Source organism: Pinus tabuliformis, chromosome Q (assembly GCF_031772625.1).
Source record: "Pinus tabuliformis cultivar Carrire ecotype Pingquan chromosome Q, CPIR1, whole genome shotgun sequence".
NCBI lineage: Eukaryota > Viridiplantae > Streptophyta > Pinopsida > Pinales > Pinaceae > Pinus > Pinus tabuliformis.
Window position 1 is genome coordinate 1,140,721,007 of NC_142296.1, and position 20,481 is coordinate 1,140,741,487.

The 20,481-nt window shown below is 41.2% G+C and overlaps 1 protein-coding gene across 3 annotated transcripts in view; it reads left to right on the top strand.

The window, feature by feature from the left end:
- LOC149223599 (MBOAT (membrane bound O-acyl transferase) family protein) overlaps positions 1 to 20,481 on the top strand; it is a 344,393-nt gene that overhangs the window by 83,442 nt on the left and 240,470 nt on the right. For all 3 annotated transcript variants that reach the window (XR_016249480.1, XM_089385884.1, XM_089385885.1), the window contains exons 5-6: positions 8,567 to 8,670; positions 8,856 to 8,920. Coding sequence is in view for 2 of the 3 variants with exons in the window: in XM_089385884.1 (XP_089242010.1) it covers positions 8,567 to 8,670; positions 8,856 to 8,920 (169 nt within the window). In the remaining variant the exon portion in view is untranslated. The remainder of the gene's footprint in view (positions 1 to 8,566; positions 8,671 to 8,855; positions 8,921 to 20,481) is intronic.

Genomic DNA, 20,481 nt, shown 5'->3' on the forward strand with positions numbered 1-20,481 from the left:
ATTGTTAATATGGTTAATAATGATCTAATGCATTTACTGAAGATAAGCTAACTGAATCACAAGATTTCTGGATATACGCTAGTTGCTTTAGACACAGTAGCGTGTACACGCGGGTTCACTTAACTGAAGTAGCGTATATGTTTCTGAGTATGAAATTGAAAAGTTTTATTTGATCTGATAATACTGATTCACCCCCCCCTCTCAGTATTATTTCCAACAGAATACGAGTCAACTATGAAGAATGATGTCTGGAATGTGGTCCCTAGACCCTAGGACAAATCAGCTGTCACCTCTAAGTGGCTCTACAAAATCAAGCATGGAGCTGATGGAAGTGCAAACCCTCTCATTCACAAATGTAAGAGGGATTTGGCTTCTGAATTTGAGATGAAGGACCTAGGATTGATGCACTATTTCCTAGGGTTGAGGTCTGGCAAAAGCCAGGTGAAATTTTCCTCTCTCAAGGAAAATATGTCGTGAAGATATTGGAAAGATTTGGAATGGTGGACTGCAAGCCTGTGACTACTCTGATGGAACTTAACTTTAAGAAGTTATGTGGTAGTGCCGTTGGACTTGAATTGGGAAATGCTTCTGAGTATCGTCAACTCATAGGAGCACTCATGTTCTTGGTGAACTCTCGTCTAGACATATGTTTTGCAGTTAACACATTGAGCCAATATATGGTTGAGCCTCATCATATACATTGGATTGGTGTCAAGAATCTTTTGAGATATCTTTGAGGCACAATCACTCATGGACTGAGATACACTGCTGGAGATGTGAGGCTGCATGGTTATTCTAATGTTGATTGGGCTGGCAATGTGGTGGATCGCAAGAGCACTTCTAGATGCTGTTCTTGTTTGGGTTTTGCTTCGATATCCTGGATGAGCAGGAAGCAGAAATCGGTTGCCTTGAGCACCGCCGAGGCCGAATACATAGCTGCTAGTATGGCCTCCTGTGGAGCTGTCTGGTTGAGGAAGCTCTTTAGCGAGCTGTTTGGACATGTGCTGGATACCACTGTGATCGAGGCCGAATACATAACTGCTAGTATGGCCTCCTGTGAAGCTGTCTGGTTGAGGAAGCTCTTTAGTGAGCTGTTTGGACATGCGCTGGATACCACTGTGATCCTCTGCGACAACCAGAGTGGGATCTGATTACCAGAGAATCCCATGTTTCATGATTGCTCCAAGCTTATAGATATCAGGTACCATTTTATTCGAGATATGGTACAACGAGGTGCAATAAGGCTCCATCACATTGGTACTGATGAGCAGCGCCTCGGTATTCTAACAAATCCCCTCGGGAAGGTCAAGTTCTTGGCCTTCCTAGAACGACTTGGAGTCATGGAGAGACCCTCTTATGAGGGTCCTGTATGAGATGGACATTGAGTTCTGGGAGCTCCAGGGGGCTTGGGGTACTTCTTGGAGCGATGAGCAACCATAGGGTGAGTGGCCTAACCTTCCACTAGTGGTTTGCTGTGTATAGGGTGAGTGGTTCAGCCTTCCCTTGCGATACCCCTTGGCGACATGTAGGCAGGATGAGTGGTTCATCCTTCTCCTGTTGAGACAGCCTACCCATGCAGTTTGGGACTCATGGGAAGTACCTCTCATCTGGCCAATGAGTAGGGAAATGAGGATAGGGACCATAGTACTACCGATGGATGTATTGTGTACTACTGTACTCCTTATGCTAGGATGACTGATATTGATCTGGGATCAATTGTGTTGGAATTTCTAAGTCTGCCACATTAGAAACCCTTCATGTACTTTACTGATTTATTCCTACCTACTTGTTCTGTTAATTAACAAGTTATTTACCATGTAAATGCTGGAAATAAATATAAGTACATGCTCAACACATTATAGAGCATCAACTGAAGGAAAAAAAACAAGCACACAAGTGACACTTTTGTTTTTGGACTAATGTCCATGGAAAAACCCAATGTGGGAAAACCGGTGCAGCTATCTGAGGGTTTGATTTATTAAGCAGTTTTAGAATATAATTTGGGTGTCAAATCCGGCTCATCCAACAGAGAAAAATCTCGGTAGTAGTACCTCTTTACTCGAAAGCAGATATTTCGGTTGAAACCCCGGATAAACACTCCGACAGCTGCACAACTCCAATCTACCCCATGAAACCCCAACGTCAGCCTCTAGGGACTATGTCGGTCTCTCTCTGGCTTAGTGTTAGCTCGATGTCACTCTCGTTTGGCCCATATCAGCCTCTGGAGGCACTGCGTCAACCCTATGGCCCTCTGCATCACCCACGCTGGCCCTCTGCATCACCCACGCTGGCCCTCTACGATACTGCGCAGCTCCTAGCTGTCTCTCTGTGAGCCCTGGCTAGCTTTGCCTGAACCCTTTGCTGCTTCTGCGTCCCTCTCTTCGGCGACTGCGCTGATCTTCCCGGTGCTATCTCTGCCTCTCTGCTTCTGTATTCACTGTCCCTCAGCTGCAACTTTGATCACTCTCTCAACTTTCTTAGCAAACCCAACCCCAGAAAGTCGAAATCTTGATCTCTTGGTGTGTTCTCCAAGTGATCCTCAAGCCTCCTCTTATACTTTTCTCGTTGACAAATCAACGGTCGAGATTAAGTCCCTAATCAACAGCTAAGATTAGATCTGGCTTGATCCATGACTTTTGGACCATTCTAACACAGTTTTATATTAATTCACATTAATATTTTAATTTCCCTAAGTTTAGACTGAGGGACTCCATTAAAAATATTAATTAATTTAAAATCTCCCAAATTGTTTAGAATCTACCCAAACCCTTTCTGGGTATTGGATATCTCATGTGCCTTAGCCTCTCCACCAATTTTCTTGGCTAGAGCACATCCGATGCTACCCCAAATCAACTCTCCCTCTTAGCGAGGACTGTGCTCTAGTAATACTCCTCACCAATGTTGCAGGAAATGTCCCCCCCGCCCTGGATCTAACCCCCGAAGTGCGGTCCGTACGGATGCGTCCAAGAAGCGCCTCCCTTTCCGAAATTCCGAAACGCATTTCAGACTGATAATGATGCTTCCTGGAAATTCGGGAATTGTCCCTCCGAAACTCGTTTCGGAATCTTCGAAGCACGTTTCATACGGCGCTTCGGCCGTACGAAGCGCGACGCTTTGGAGGCTGAATCGTACGGTTCCCGTACGATTCCGTACGCGCTTCGGAAAAGTGCGCCGCGCGGCCTAAAAAAATCAGTTTTTTAATTTTTTAATTTTTAATTTTATTTTTTGGTGAGTTTGCTTGTTGGGGGTGGGTCCACCTTGGGTTAGGGTGAGGAATGAAGGCAAAAAATATATTAAAAAAATATAAATATAGTGGATGCTCCCTCATGGTACTGTTAAATTCTTAAAGTAAAAGGATGAAAATGAAAAATAAAGGAAAATGTCACTTCATGAAATGACTCAGGATGTTTGAGAGTGGTTCCAACCTCACTGGACTTCATATGGAGAAAATAGAATTTCATATCCTATTTAAAATTCAGCAGACTTAACAGTTTTCAAGAATTCAGGATCAATGGGATTGTGGCATTTCATTAGATTATGTCAAATATGAAGGTATGCGATTAGCATTTAATCAAGAGAACCAAGCCTTATATGTACCCTAGTGTTGGTGGTGTTAATTGTTGAACTCCTTTGTCACGCCCTTAGCAAAAAATTACCTTTCAATCAAGTCAAAATCATCGATCAAGCATGTTAAACTTTTTCTACCATATTTTAAGTCTTGGATTAGGTAGTTTGATCAAAATTGGGCAATGTTTACTAATATCCCTAGACAATCGAGGTAGAGGCAAAGGTTAGACAAGAGGAGAAGAATCTAGATTCTAGATGGTTGACGCTCAAATGATTAATCATTAATGTACAATGGATGCTATATCTATCTTGATTTATGCAAAAATATGCATGTTTTCATGTCTTCTACAACTAATTTGGTATTTGGGATGTTTGTTTTGAGTATAAATGCATATATATATATATATATATATATATATATATATATATATATATATATAGCAGATGCTTCCGCAGACCCTTCGCTCCTTAGATTTTTGGAAAATGATGCTTCCGCGTCCATGCTTCCAAAAAACGTCCCCGATTCGTCCCCGCTTCATGCAACATTGCTTCCCACTGAGCATCACTCTGATCATCCGACATCAGTCCCTGTGCTAATGCTAGCTAGGCCTGCTGCCCAACATCCTCTGCATTGCTGCATCTTGTACTGCTACCCATGGCCCTGCCACTGCCACTACTGCATCTGCACTGCAACCCCTCTCATCATGCTGTATCGTGCTGCCCATAGCACTACCACTGCTAATTGCTACACTGCAACTCAGTTACTGAGAAATAATTGATCTCCCAACTCTGACATCTCCGTCAGGCTAGAAACACTCCTGATGCTGAAGCTCCCACTGTCACTGGCAAGTGCTCCCTCTCTGACCTCTGCGCTGCCGCAACAACTCCATGCATCTCGCACCATTGCATACCTCTCTGTGCCATCCTGCACTGGTGCAACACTCCCGTGCCTCTCACACTATTGCAGCTTGCTAGCCTTGCTCTGTCCTGGGAATCCTGCACTGTAGCTCCCTCTGTTGCTCCATCCGCACCCGTCTCTACTGACATCGCCAATATTGCTACTCCTCTTCGGGGCTCCCATAGCAAGGTCTAATCCAAGAGGTTGGGTACCTCAAGGATCCTGCCTCTCATCGCCTGTAGTTCGTCTGACTACAGCTCGATGTCTCCCCACTTCTTCTGAAGTGGAACATGAGCACTCATGGCACATAGAACAGACAGGATCCTGGCCTGTCCTTATCCCTCAGCCCATTCATGGCCATTTCTCTGCTCTTCTTGTCAACTCCTCCGAGTCTCTCTACTTCTCGCCTGGAAGTTCTCTGTTCGACTCCTACTGAGTCTACTTCCCATCTGGAAGTTCTCTGTTTGACTCTTGCTGAGTCTACTTCCTGTTTGGAAGTTCTCTATTCGACTCCTGCTGAGTCTCTCTACTTCCCATCTGGAAGTTCTTGGTTCGATTCCTGCTGAGTCTCTCTACTTCCCATATGGAAGTTGTCGGTTTGACTCCTCCGAGTCTCTCTACTTCCCCTCTGGAAGTTCTCTTCTGGACTCCCTCTGAGTCCCTATTTCCGTCCTGGAAATCTTTTTGCCAACCGTCAAGTTGCCCCTCTCCAATTGTTTATGCAACTGCAACATTGATCCAAATTCCTTGGCTTGAAATCCGCCTCGGTAGCAACTCCCTCTACCTTGCCCTTGCCCTATTAGGTACTGTTTTGACTACAACACCCCACCAGATCCACTCTGCAACTTACCCACAACCTCCTAAACCCCAGAAAACTGAAGGTTGGAACTCCTAGGTTCTGCGCAATCCTGGCAGCGGCAAATCAGCTTCCTCAACCAACTGCGTCAGCCCTCTTGGCCTTTGCATGGCTCTGTGTGAGCTTGTCTTTGCCTCCCTCGGCCTTTGCATTGCCTCTTCTTGGCTCAGTCTTGATGATGCAGGCATTGCGTCATCCCTTCCTTGCTGCTACTTTGCTAGGAACAACTTCTGTCACTCGGGACAACTTTTTTTCTGCTGCTGCTGCTCTATTCGACTAATGTCGTTAGTTCTCCTATGATCTGCAACTATGCTCTGATACCATGTTGGAATTTCTAAGTCTGACACATTAGAAACCCTTCATGTACTTTACTGATTTATTCCTACCTACTTTTTCTATTAATTAACAAGTTATTTACAATGTAAATACTGGAAGTAAATACAAGTACATGCTCAATACATTACATAGCATCAATTGAAGGAAACAAAACAAGCACACAAGTGACACCGTTGTTTTTGGACTAATGTCCCTGAAAAAACCCAATGTGGGAAAATCAGTGCAGCTATCTGAGGGTTTGATTTATTAAGCAGTTTCAGAATACAATCTGGGTGCCAAATCCAGCTCACCCAATAGAGAAAAATCTCAGCAGTAGTACCTCTCTACTCGGAAGCAGATATTTCGGCTGAAACCCTAGATAATCACTCCGTCAGCTCCACAGCTCCAATTTGCCCCACAAAACCCCAACATCAGCCTCTAGGGACTGCGTCAGCCTCTCTCTGGCCCAGTGTTAGCCCAATGTCACTCTGGCTTGGCCTGCATCACCTTTGGAGGCACTGCGTCAGCCCTCTGGTTCTCTGCGTCACCCACGCTGTCCCTCTACGGCACTGCGCAGCTCCTGGTTGCCTCTGCGTGAGCCCTGGCTGGCTTTGTGTGAAACCTTGGCTGCTTCTGTGTCCCTCTCTCTGACTATTACGCTGATCTTCCCGATGCTATCTTTGCCTCTCTGCTTCTATATTCACTGCCCCTCAGCTGCAACTCTCATCAATTTCTCAACTTTCTCAGCAAACCCAACCCTAGAAAGTCGAACTCTTGATCTCTTGGTGTGTTCTCCAAGTGACCCTCAAGCCTCCTCTTATACTTTTCTCGTTGACAAATCAACGGCCGAGATTAAGTCCCTAATCAATGGCTAAGATTAGATCTGGCTTGATCCATGACTTTTGGACCATTCTAATACAATTTTATATTAATTCACATTAATATTTTAATTTCCCTAAGTTTAGACTTAGGGACTCCATTAAAAATATTAATTATTTTAATATCTCCCAAACTGTTAAGAATCTACCCAAACCGTTTTTGGGTATTGGAGATCTCATGTGCCTTAGCCTCTCCACCAATTTTCGTGGCTAAAGCACATTCGATGCTACCCAAATCAACTAATTGGAACTAACTTCAGGTTAGTAAAAGTGGTATGAGACACTCTCTTTTGATTGGAATTGACTTCGGGTCAGTGAGAGTGGTATGACACACTCTCCTTTGATTGGGACTGACTTCGGGTTAGTAGAGAATGGTATGATATATTCTCGATCACTTCTTCTTCATAGTTCAATAGAGCAGAGTAGTGCATTGATGGCAGAGATAATACAAATTGGCAGATGGATTAGCAGATGGAGTTCTCCCTAGTTGAGAGGGAGTGTTAAACTCGGAAACTAGGGCCAAACTCCACATGGGTCATCTTATTTATGACAACTGGTATTTTTCTTGGATTCCTCTCTTCGAGAGGTGTAGGATTGATCTAAAGATATTCGATTCTGACATGTACAAATGAAGTTATGAATTTATTTTGATGGACCACATTAGTTGGTTCGAAACGTCGACCAAATCCTAACTATGTGATTAATTCGAAAGACTTCTATCTACATTATGGATCACAAAAGTCTTACATCTAACATATGTTCAAATTGTCAAGGTCGGCCAACAAACTTATGTAGGCTCCGAGCCACAGCAATCACGTCTATTCATCCTCAACATTGCATATAAATAGAAGGTGACTTAACCTCATTCGGACACACTCCTCTTCACACTTCTCTCTCTCTCTCCCCTCATTGATTGGGTATAGATTTCTGGGCTTGTCTCTCTCCACACGTTCGAAATTTTAGGAGAACGAAATTTTAGGAGACTGAATTTTTGGACAGTTTGACCAACCGTTGACCAGCATGCGTTCAGCTCCTTTGGCTGCGTTTTTGTGAGGGCTATCTCTGTTTGGGCAGGCCGCATTTTTGGGCACATAAATCGAGGCTAAACGTTGACTGTTGAGCAACGTTGATTGCAGCTAGGGCTGACCGCAGGTGTGCTGTTTGACCAAACTTTGACTGGGCTGAATTTGACTGTTTTGAGGGCTGTTTTATCTTGTTGTTAGGAGTTCGAAGTTGACTGAAATTGACCGATTTGCTGAGGTCAAATCTGCCCTGTTGACCAGCGTTGAATTTTCTGGTTAGGTTTCTTTTATAAATGATCAGATTTGTAAATTGTACTATCTCTTTCTGCTGAACTATTGAAGACTAAAAGAAGATTTGATCAAGGGTTTCCCCACATAGGGGTTTGTCCCTAGCTGGTGCCACATCTTGTGTCCTCTTGTCTTGGCTTGTCTTCCCTTGTTTATGTTTATGTTCTATCTGCATTTTACTATCATGTTGATGTGATTGCTAATCTGAATATTGATACTGGGTTAATAAAGAAATTGAAGTAAAATTGCTCTAAAGCATAGAACATACCATTGTGGCCTAAAATTAACATTATATGGCTATATGGTTTTAATGTTGCAAATCAGTTGGTCTGCTTAAACCCACTTTATCTTCAAAGCCTAAGATTTTTAATTTTATTTTCCTATTTAAATTGATAATTTTTATGAGCATTGCATTTAAAATTTTTCCAAAACGTATATTGCTATAAGTTTTTAAAGTGGCAAACTAGTTGGTCTGCTTAAACCCACTTTATCTTCAAAGCCTAAAATTTTTAATTTTATTTTCCTATTTAAATTGATAATTTTTATGAGCACTGCATTTAAAATTTTTCCAAAACGTATATGGCTATATGTTTTTAAAGTTGCAAGTTAGTTGGTCTGTTTTCTAGTAGCCATAGTAATCTGCAACATAATGTATTTTAGATAAGCACGATTTTGCTTAAATTTGTTTCTTTGAAGTAATGTTTTTAAGTGAGTGTGATGAATGACAAGGTTTGCTGAACAGAAATATGGCAAGATACACATATTTCCCATCATTATATGGGTGTACAATATTGTGGTGCTTATTTGCAATCGTATCTACGATGGATATTCTTTTTCATTGTTTGGGTAAGAACCCTGTTTTTACATTTTTGTTTATGTACTTTCTGTCATTCTTATTTATTGATTTTTTTTTAAATTTTAATTTTAAAATGCAGTGTAAACTATATAAGCGCATACATACATTTCTTACAACTGTCTATAGCCAATATTCTGCAACGTGACATGGCAGTTTATATGTTTGGTGAAGGCAGGCAAAATTTTGCATTCTTGGACAACTATCGAGGCACATTCAGATGGCATATCTGCTTTAATTTCGGTATCTTCAAATATTTTCTTCTTAATTGCCTTGTTCTTCAAAATTGTTGCATTTTTCCTCATGTGGGAATATGATATTCTTTTAAAAACAGAAAACTTTTTTCCCCTTATTACTCTGGTAACTTCTTAGAGGCAGGTTGAACCATTTAGAAAGGATGTCACGTAGAGAGTTCCCCATTAAGAAAAGTGTATCACCATAGGAACTGAGTGCATAGGAGGTGCACTCAACCAAGACTGGTAGTCCATAACACCAGCGTGTATTTCACATGTGAAATACACCCCCATGTACTTGAGTGTTCGTCCACCAAGCCTATGTGCTGCCATACCACATCCAGAGACAATATATCGCCACAACACTGAAATATAGCATGTCCACCGTGATACATCAATGGTAAATCATTGCAAATCCTGATATGTTCTAGGGGTACAAACAAACATGTATACTTAAAAACATACTTTCCTCTAGACATTGCATACCCACAGTCAGCCATGGTCAGACAAGCCACAAGGAAAGTACCAGGGAAAGTATGTGCATCCATAATAGTGCCCCTGTATTTGTCAAGTAGTCCATGGTGTCATCCTGTGAATCATGTCTTGTAATGAAAAATCACAAATATTGTGATGGAAATCACAAGGGTTTGCCCTCATAGAATATCAGGGGCAACACTTGGCTCCACATGGGGACATGTATCTGGAACAGATTGCATGAAAACTCCAAAATCTCTCTTGTAACTGTTGAGAAGACTGCCAAGAAAGCAAGCCAGGAACATTTGGTAGGGTCCATCTCCTGAAACTCCACTAAAAGTTCAAAATGAACAAAGTTCATGCCCTCAATATGACATAAACAACTTGGTTCATAAATTGATGATATTGAATAAAATAAGAGAAATAAGTTGATGATAAAATGCCATGTGACAGTTTACTTTTAGCATTGACTAGTCACAATAGATGAGGGTCATGTCCTTTAGAGAGGATGTGGCATTTCATTTACTATTGTTATTAATATTTATTAATGTTTATATATTTATATTTATGTTCATTACATTGTAAATCATGTCTTGTAGTGAAAAAGCACAAATACTGTCATGAAAATCCCAAGGGTTTGCCCTCATAGAATATGAGGGGGGGCAACACCTAGCTCCACATGGAGACATTGTTGATTTTTTGTGTAGCTGCGGGAGGTATTCCCCAGCTACACAAGTTGGCCCATGAAAGAAATATGGAAAGGAGGGAAATTAAATTTAATTCGAATTTAAATTGCTCAGGTCGACCCCAAAAGATCAGGTCAGCCCTGCCAAAGGACGTGCAAATCACTATAAATAGACAATTGAACCTCTCATTTGGTCACTCACTCACAACCCATATTTTGCTCTATCACTCATGGAAGAAAATCTGAGGAAGAGGCCGCAGACCTAAGGAAGATGAAATTTCTGAGACAGCGAAGTTGACCAGCATTTGGCAAGTGTTTGACCTGTGTTGACCGAGTGTTTTCTGGGCAGAGTTGACCGAGTTTCTGTGCAACTGCAGGAGGGCCTAATTTCAGCCTGTTTGACCAGATTTGACTTCTGCAAAATTGTTGGTTAGGGTTGACCAAGTTTGACTTATGCAAACTTGTTGGTTTGGGTTGACCAAGTTTGACCTGAGAATATAAAATTGTACTTTTGCTGAATTGATTAATTTCTCCTAAGAAAAGATTGCTGGGTTTTTCCTGAGGTTGGGTTTTACTAGGGTAAATTTGTTCCTCTTTTGTGCTTGGCTGTCTGTTTATGATCCTACTGTCATTATTGATTTACTGTTGAGATTTTCTATGTATAGTTGCTTAATGATATATGTGACATAAGTTAATTTGATTAAGAAATCATTGGAAAGTAATTATCAAATTAGAAGATTGATTTCTCTTATGAAAAATCAACATGGTATTAGAGCCTAGGTGAAAGAAACAGTGCTAGTCAATAAATAGGCAGAGTACCAGCCTTACAAAAGTTATATTGGATCATTGATCTTGATACATTTAGCTTGGACTGGAATACCACAGAGGATATCGGTAGTTTCCTTGATTGACTGATAACATGATGAAATAGGGCCGAGCCTGTTTATGAGGTCTTGTGCCTAAGAAGTGCTGGTCGAGTTCTAGGAGGACGAAACAAGATGTCTGCTGTATTAAAGAAAGGGCGAGATTTTGTTAGGGCTGAAGCCCAATTAACCTGTAATAGGGTGGCTGAGAGGGCCTTAGTCTGATTGCAGGAAGGCTGAAAGGCCTCAGGGGTGACCTCAGGAGGGCCGAAAGGCCTCAGTGTGACAGCAACAGAGGCAGAGAAGCCCCAGAAGGTTGCCAGGAGGTGCAGAGTTACCTCAGGCCTGTGGGAAGGCCAATGAGGTTATGATGCTATATCAATATAGGAGATTGATGAGTGCTATTTCTTGAAGTCTGTTTGATAAAGGAAGTTCAAACAGTTGGTTTTGAAGGCTGATAAGTACAATGTCTGAAGGAAGAACATTCAGGGTTAAAAAATGGTGCTATTTCCTTGTGAGTTAAAGAGGCAAAGGTTTGACTGCCATTAAAGTGTCTTGAAGAAGCCAAGTATAAGAAGAGTTGGGTCTGCTCTGAAAGCAGAAGGAAGGCTGATGTCTAGGCCAGATTACAGAGATCATTAAGGTCTTGTTTAGGCAAGTTTGAGGACCTTTTGTGATGCATTTTAAGGACATTTGGAGAGCATAACTCAGTAGCGAGGAAGGCATAGCATAAAATCTGACGAGCATGACCAGACCTCCAATTAATTTGAGCACAGACCTACAGTCAAACCCTTGTTTACTATTCATGTTAAATATGGCGAACTTGATTATTTGGAATTTGGACCAAAGGAAGTTGTTAATTTGTCTAAGTATTCGTCCACCATTGAAGTAACTCTAGGGCTAGAGGCAGCTAAGGAGAAAGCCTCCCACACCTAATTTTCTATAAAGCAATAAATTCCGATGATAAGGCTAGATAAGCCTTCTTTTTTTGGAAGTCTTAGGGTTTGTAATCCCTAGAACACTAGAAGTCTTGGATGAGAAAGTCACGGGGTTTGTGAAACCCTAGAATGAGACCTAGGGTGCTGATTGCTAGTGGATTTTGTACTTGGTTTATCTTCTTGATAGCCTAAAAATGGCTTAGCTTGTAGTCGAGACTTTGGTGTGGCTAGATAACTCGAGGATGAAGAAGCCCTGGCTCATAGAATTCATGCAAGGAAGGAAAGGAAAGCTACATGCATTAGTAGTTGATGATAAGGACGAGAATGAACATTTTTAGCTTGATGAGATTGCAGATGAATTTCTGCAAGAAGGCAAGGATCAAGAGGCAGTTGACAATCCTCATATCAAAACGTAAGTACTTCTTCCTTGATTATTATTACTCTATTTTTGGTCAACCTCTTCTCTTCATATCTTTTGCTTGGTTATAATCATTTCTTCCATGGCCTCCTAATGAGGTTTGCAGGTACATCGTGAAGGCTGCCAAGGCTTTGGCAGCAGATGGAAGCATCGAGAAGAATGAAGCAAAGTTTGTGGCAAGAGGACTCTCCTAGGATCGAGCATAAATTCAACAAGAGTGATTTGTGTTCAAGAGGGAGAAATTGTATTGACATCTAGAACAGTGCCAGATGATTGAAAGAGCTTCTAGTTCAGAGGCTGCAGGCCAACGAGTTTGAAGGTTGCAATGATGGAGGAAATTGTTTAGTGGTGACTTCCAAGTGGATCTACAAGATCAAGCATATGGTGCATGGCAACATAGAGAAATACAAAGCGAGATTCGTGGCAAGAGGGTTCTCCCAAAAAGAGGGAGAGGATTATGAGGGACTTTGCTCCAGTTGCCAGACTGAAGAATGTTTTGTATAGACTCAAGCAAGCACCTTGGGCTTGGTATTCTCGGATTGATGGATATCTGATGAGTCTTGGTTTCACCAAGTGTAATGCCGATCCCAACCTTTACTACAAGGTTGATCTTGTTATTATATGACTTGTTTCCGACAGGAGTAAAGGGACTCGCGTGACAGAGGGAGCAATAGTGGCGGGAGGATTTGCTTTTGTGATAGACAAAGCAATCAAGATTACCTCACGAAGCCCTGCTTCATAGGGAGTTGACCTTTGAGTTCAAAATGAAGGATCTAGATTTGATGCATTACTTCCTTGGTCAAGGGAAGTATACTATTGAAATCCTTCAGAGATTTGGGATGGTGGACTGCAAGTCCATGGAGACTCCCATGGTGACCAATCTGAAGAGAGGCTCTGATTTAGATTTGGTTGATCCCATGATGTATAGGCAATCGGGCAAAGTGGAAGGACCAATCGTCCAAGTGGTTGTCATGGGATCAAGATTGTTAGACTAGATACTTAGAGACGAGAGGTCTCTAAGAGAAGTATTCCTTTTATGCTAGACAACATATATGCTTCAGTTACTAGGAAGCAATAGTGGCAAAGGGGAGTAGCCAAGATTGGCACAACATGATCTGTTTCAGTGTCAGAGGGAGCACCCAGTCAGGGTGACTGGAAAGCAACTATGGTGATGAATCCAGTGAAGGAAGCCAGACAGTTTATGGTTGAGGTGAGGCATGCAACACAACATGTGTTAAGGTACCGACTATTGGAAAATGCAATGTGGAAACTGTTAATTCAAATTTTCCTTATTCCTTAATACTTGCTTGTGAACTTTAATTATCTTTTTATGTTTCCTTATTAGACCCATTCATAAAAAAATATCAAGATCAAAATAGAAAGAACAATGGACACAAATATTAGGCCCTAAGCCAGGGCCAAACCCCTCCAAGGGGAAAACCCATAAAACTCTTGTCTTCTTATAGAATCTACTTCAAATGAGACCAACAAGACCCAAAACCCTAGATCACAACCTCCTCCCAGCACCAAGTCAGCCCTTCAAGATGACTTTCCAACTAGGTCAAAGTCACACCAAGTCAACCAGAGACAAACTCTTCCAGAATTGCCTCAGATTTAGAATTTTGGCCCCCAGCTATAGAATTTTGGACCTACAACTTCACTGCTTCAGAAATCTCGACCCCTGCAACTTCGAACCTTGCAACAACTCTGCAACTTCGCACGTGTGAGAGAAAACTGGGGCATGATTTTCTTCTCTTCCAAATGCTACTCTCTTCTTCCTTGCCTTTCTTGTCCTTCTTCCTCAACTTCTCACTTGAGATCAAACTTCCTTGATTGCAGATTGAATTAGTGAGAGAATAAGGTTGAATTTCTTCTATTTATATTGTTCTGTGTGGGTCATGGTACCCACCACTTGTGGGTTGCGTATATAGGAGAAATTGTTTCTCCTAGATGGTCCTCAGCCGGTAGCCAACAACCCCTTGTAGCCCTCAGATAGCTCGATGTGCCATTTCCTCCGCCACCTGAGCCAACTATGTGGTCCCTCGCCCATTTGTTATGAATGTATGTTTGAAGCTAGGCCTCCTGATCCCAAAGGTATTGATTTTCATTGGTATACTTGAGTAATTTTCCTTGTCATGGGCACTTTTGGGCATGAATTGGTGGGGGGATTCGACGGAAAGAGTGGGTTAGGTTTGTATTCTTGTCTCCACTACCTGATTTTGTGGTTACCCTTGTATCCTAGTCTCGTGGGATCTCCTTTACTGACCATTTGGGTTTGGGTTGGCACTACATGGGAAATCCTGATTTTGGTTGCGTGGTCCTGCATCTCGATACCACATACATCACTCTCGTTCCACTCATTTTGGCCCCATTCATCTATTTTCCCATCCAAGTCCACATGTGTCCACTGGGTCCACATAGGGTTAGCCTCCCCCTCCCCTTGTCCACACCTTGGGTTGGGCCTGGAATGATGCCTCAGAGGTTGATGTAGCTAAAAAGAAAAGAAAAAGCATAATTTGGCTACTCTCAATAGGAAATGTACCACAAAATGCAAAAGATGGCCGAGACATACAAATTTAGCACGTGGGCAAAAGCCAAACATGAGCTCTACCCCTTATCCATGGCCATCACCCTGGTTCCTATGGGCCCTAGATGAGCCCCCTTTATCATTAAGGAACCCATGATTGTCCCAACCCTTGGTGGGCGATGAATCGCCCCACATTAAGGGGGTATCCACTGCTACATATTGCACATCATGCTCTCATCCAATGGATTCCCAAGCAGTTATGAAGAAAAATCAATCAAAGGTAAAAGGCATATGAAGAAGGGTGGAAACACAAAGGCTGGGGTAGCTCATGTACCACGACTTGCTCGTTCCTACACTCATATACCTAGGTGTGGACTTCCCTTATTATAGCTACCCATGCACCATGACATGTGGTCTGGATGATTGCCCCTGATCCCCCACTCCATTCCATTATTATACAACTCGCCACCTACCTCTTAAAGGATGTACTATGGTAATGCCACCCCCTTTAGAGGTTTAAACCACCTAATAGGGTCCTTGGTTAACGCCTTATTGAGCTTGGAGACACTTGTACATGCCAAAGCCCACTATGGAAGGGCATGCCACCATGAAGTGCCCCATTGGTCTTGTTGTCACTCAGATTGTACAGGCACTGTGACAATGACTCAGGTTGGGGGCTGTCACCCTTATCCCCAACCTCCGTTCTAGCTGTCTCCCATCAGTAGGCTATGGAGGGTAGACCCTATGGAAATGAGATGATGAAGGACAAGTTGGGAACCAATGAGTCTGGGAGACACAGTTGAGTGGCCTAGCTACCTAGTTAAATTTACCAAGATTTCAAGTATTAGTTTTATATTTGAGACCAGTGCCTTATGGAGTCATCACTCTTTCTTATTGAATTAAGACCAAGTAACTGGATGGACAACTGCTGCTTGGATGCTTCACTAACTTAAATGAAATGCAAATCCTAGGACCTAGGTGAGATGCAAAGATCTTGGTTATTTTTCATTAAATGCATAATCTAAGTATGACCTTCTCTTAACTGTTTTAAAGCTAGGCTCCAAGGTAGGTTGTGGGAAGGAGGCCAACAGGGAGCAAGCAAGGGCTTGATTAATGATACCTTCTGTTAGGCTCCTATCACCCAATGCCTCCAGTGCTACAGAGACTGTGGCTCTGACGACTGCAAGGTCACCGTGTTAACCATCGAAGAGTTGCTAACCTCCTCAAGCTAGATGAGAAGGGTGGCCCTAGAGGTCTATCAACCAAGCTTATGCTTGGAGGTAAATTATTAATGCATCTAATTTTAGGATGCAAATGCAAGGTGGTTTGAGGGAGTACTTCTTGGGCTAGGATTGTTTAATGTTTTAACTTTTAAGTACTTGGTTAAGATTAGCCTCGTGACAAGAGTACTTAATTAATGAATGAAAAAATCAATCTTAGCAACAAGAACATGTGCCAATTTATCAAAGTGCCAACCAGATAAAATAGAAAACCAAAATGGAACTTGCTCAAATAGATATTGTCCACAAGTTTAATGATAAATAGAGCACTTATCTACAACAAGACAATGCCAATTACTTGTTTAGATTTAGCAAGTTTCCTGGCTATTAAATTCTTTGTTCAACAAGTAGATTATCACAATCCCAATGTTGTAATTAAATCACAGCTATTGCCAATCAGATTTCTCGATAAACCAAGGCTCTATGATATTTACAGATCACCAATTATTTAAGAGATTTTTAACAATATTCTTTAAATTTGCCAATCAGATCTCCCAAAGACAAGTGAATGTAACTTAAAGCACTCAACAAGATTATGAGATTAGAGTTTGGTGTTTCAAATGCTTTGTGAGCAAGTTTGTTCGAGTGCAAGATTACGAGTTTTGAAACTCAGGATTAGTACTCTTAGCATACGAAGGACTTCTCCAAATGTTAAACAATGTAAACACTATGAATCAATGAAAGCATTTGTGATACTTAAGTTCCTAAGTTATCAATGAGTAGTGATCCAACTTTTATGACAGCAGAAAATCAATTATGACAACAGTAAGTTTACCAATGACGAATGTGCCCAGAACTGTCCTAAATGCAAAAAATATCATGCATTGCAACTGTGCACAATATAACTAGCAAAGAGATGAGAGAGGGAGAGTTAGTAATCCATAGTACATACAAGGCTATCCTTGATTAGACAAATAGCAATGCCAATATCCTGTAGGTATCAAATGCCAATCTCTATCAATCTGCCCTTTCAAATGCTAAATAATCAATTGTAAGAGGTATACCAGTGCCAATAAACAATGAACCACTCAAGCTTATTTTGAGATATATCAGTCCACTTATAATGATGAAATGTCTAAATGCAAGGAACAGTAACCAATGAAAAATTAATGCTAAAAACACTATGCCACACCACTGCTACATCAGATCATATCACTGTAAATCAGATCAGTCTTCTAATGCCCAAGATCAGTCATAAATAACAAGAAACGAAAACCGAACACTTGATAAACATGCAAAATATGGACGAGCACTAATGCAAATCTCAGAGATGAAAGCGCAGAGATGTATGTGTGATCAGAGGTAGGCAATAAGCCTAAGATCCGCTCCTTGCAAGCCTCCAGGAGAGGTTTCAGACCCACATATACAAATGTCAGGGATATTATCTTTCAAGCCCTCAAAGTAGGTGCCAAAATAGTCCAATACACTAAGTGGATCTCAGAGAAATGTTAGCAGAGGCATATGGTATTGGAAACATAGTTTTTAAAACCGGAACCGGTGACCGGATCGGTCCACCTAATGAACCGGTTTACCGACCGGAACCGGTCTAACCGGGACTGGTTTGGTCTAAACGAACCGGTTTTAAAAAAAACATTAATAATTTTTTTTTAATGAAACAAAACTATTTTTGAGATGTAAAACCATGATTCCAAGCCAATAGAGACAAAATATGCAAAGTTTGCTCATTTATATACCATGTAAAGGTGAATATATCAAAATGGCACCGAGTGCAATACATATCATCGACAAAATAGCAAAATACATAAGAAATGAGGCTCTAAATGGCCTATAAAGTCCAAAAACAATGGTGCAAGCTATGAGGCCATTGGCCTACAGTCCTTCCAATTTCACAAGTTCCTTTTTCACACCCAAATGTCAAAACCCTAGAGCCTTTGCTCATGTGATGAAGTCCATCACTGCTTCCAAATCACTGTAGCAACATTTTGTGCAAATAATGATCTTCATTATTCAGGCCTTAGCATTAGATTTCAGAACCTAAGTGTTCATAGTAGTAAATGCATATGGCATCAATCTTCAATCCAACCTGTCCTTTATGTCTTTGGCCTGCTGCAAAAGATTTGACCTTTTCAAGGGAGGACCTTTGATTTCTCAAGTTTCAACTGAAGAAGTACTTGGTCTCATTTCCACTGTGATAGAACTCCCTTTACCACAATGTGCTTTCTCCAAAGGCATGCTAGTGAAAGTGGTCCATTTTCTATTTCAAGGGTGAGCATCACAGATACAGTTCTTCAAATACCCATCAGTAATCATATGCAATGCAAGATTCACAGTATAATATTTCCACACTTCAGTCTTTCAGTATATGAGTAAAGATCTCACATTTCTTATATGTGGCTATGACTTGCTTTGAGCCACAATCCATATTGTACTTCTTGTCATTTCTTCTTGCTTTAGCACTATTTCATTTGGCATGATTGAAGACTGTTCATCGTTGTCCTTAAGGATTTAAGGATACCTTACAGTCCTTGATTAATCTATAATGAGTCTTCAAGTTCAAACTTCAAGATATACTGAGACCAATAGTTCTGATTTTCTGCAGACCTATACCGGTCCATGGACAGTCTACAAGAATGAAAAATCACTGATAGCAAATTCAGTGATTGCTTCATATGTTTTACTTTGCAGACACATACTGTTGATGTAGATCAGGCCTCATATTCATCATAGAACTGTAGAACTGCATGTACATCTTGTAAACCTTGACAGCCTTCTAACCAGTCACCAGTGGTATTTTATATGATCAGTAAACTGTTTCGTTTGAAGAGCATGCCTAAAACCGGCCGGTTTAGGACGGAACCGGCCGGTTTGATACAAACCGGCCGGTTCCGTCCTAAACCGGCCGGTTTTCCACCGGTTAGGGCAAAAACTGGGCGAAGGGGGCCTTCCAACCGGGTTTTTTGGCCGGTCTAGACCGGCGGCCTTGCTAACCGGCCGGTTAGACTGGTAACCGGTTTTTTAAAACGGTTTTGAAAACTCTGATTGGAAAACAGGTATTATCCCCTTGAATTTAACCAATATTGGATCTCAAATTCAAGTGTTGTCCCTGCATACAAAGTGTTAGTCTTTGAAACAATGATACAACCCTTAAACCCTTGATATGCACAAGAAAGAACTCAATAATCAATGTGGATCAGATCTGATACAAAGAGAAGTGTATATGTTGATGAAATATGGCCAATAGGCCTTCGATCTAGCCTTTGATGACCCTTGCAAAGGAATGTAGGTTTGCAAACACAAGATTTAGCCTTGTAATCCAAAAAGAAGAGTCCTAGAGACCCTATTAGGCCTGCAGCCTTCCTTGCAGAAGCATGTATGGCAAATCGGTGGAAAAATACAAGGCTATAAGCCTTGATCTATTGAGTTAGGGCTCGTGGATGGACATCTTGATCTGCAACCACCAACGTTAGAATTCCAACCAAATGTGCCTTGCAAAAATGACAAAAAGACAAGCAATATGATCACAATAGACAAGATAAGCTTACGCACTTGATAAAATGATGAATTATGCATGCAAGAACACTAGATCTGCAAGATTTAATGGTGAGAGTGTGATTGGAAAGGGGTTAAATGAATTTCAAATAATTTTCTTGCATGATACCCTTACCAAAGGGCTTGTGGCCTTCACTTCTAGCCTTTGTATCCAAGATTGAAGATGTGGGTTTCGTAGATCGGGGCCCAATAAGGGCCTATATGATTTGAAGCCCTACAGAATCTTTACCCAAATGAAAACACTGCCCAAAAAAGAGAAAAAAAATGCCGGAAACCCTTATATTATGGTGGAAGAAATTAGATCTTCAAATAAATTTTCTTCTCCTCCAGATTGATGGGGTTTTCACCTGTAAAGGAACTTTATGTACAAGATCCTAGCAACTAAATCCTAGATCTAGACAACCCACATTAGATTTATACAAGATATGTACAAAATAAATCAGATCTATACAAAGGTTAGAAATTTAAATTATTTACAAAATTTCTATTATACAATATACACAATGATTTATGGCTCTTATAAGCAGATCTATTTGTTAAATGCACAATAGATAAAAATAGATGAGTGAAATAATTTAAATGGGTGAGCACTGGCCAAGATCTCTGCAAAAACCAATCATCAGATAAGGCTTGAAGTTTAACAAAGTGGGCTCTTAAGCTTTCTTGTCTTGGGAGTTGGCTGGTCCAACTGAAGACTTCCCCTCACACCCAAGATCTGAATCCTTGAAATCTCTACACACTTAAGATCAAGTTATTAGATCAATAGGGGCTAGATAGACACCATAACCCTCAAGATCTAGAGATACCTGCTAGATTAATCAAGTTAGAATGCTTTCTCTAAACCCAGTAGCTAATGCAAGATACCTGCGCAAATAG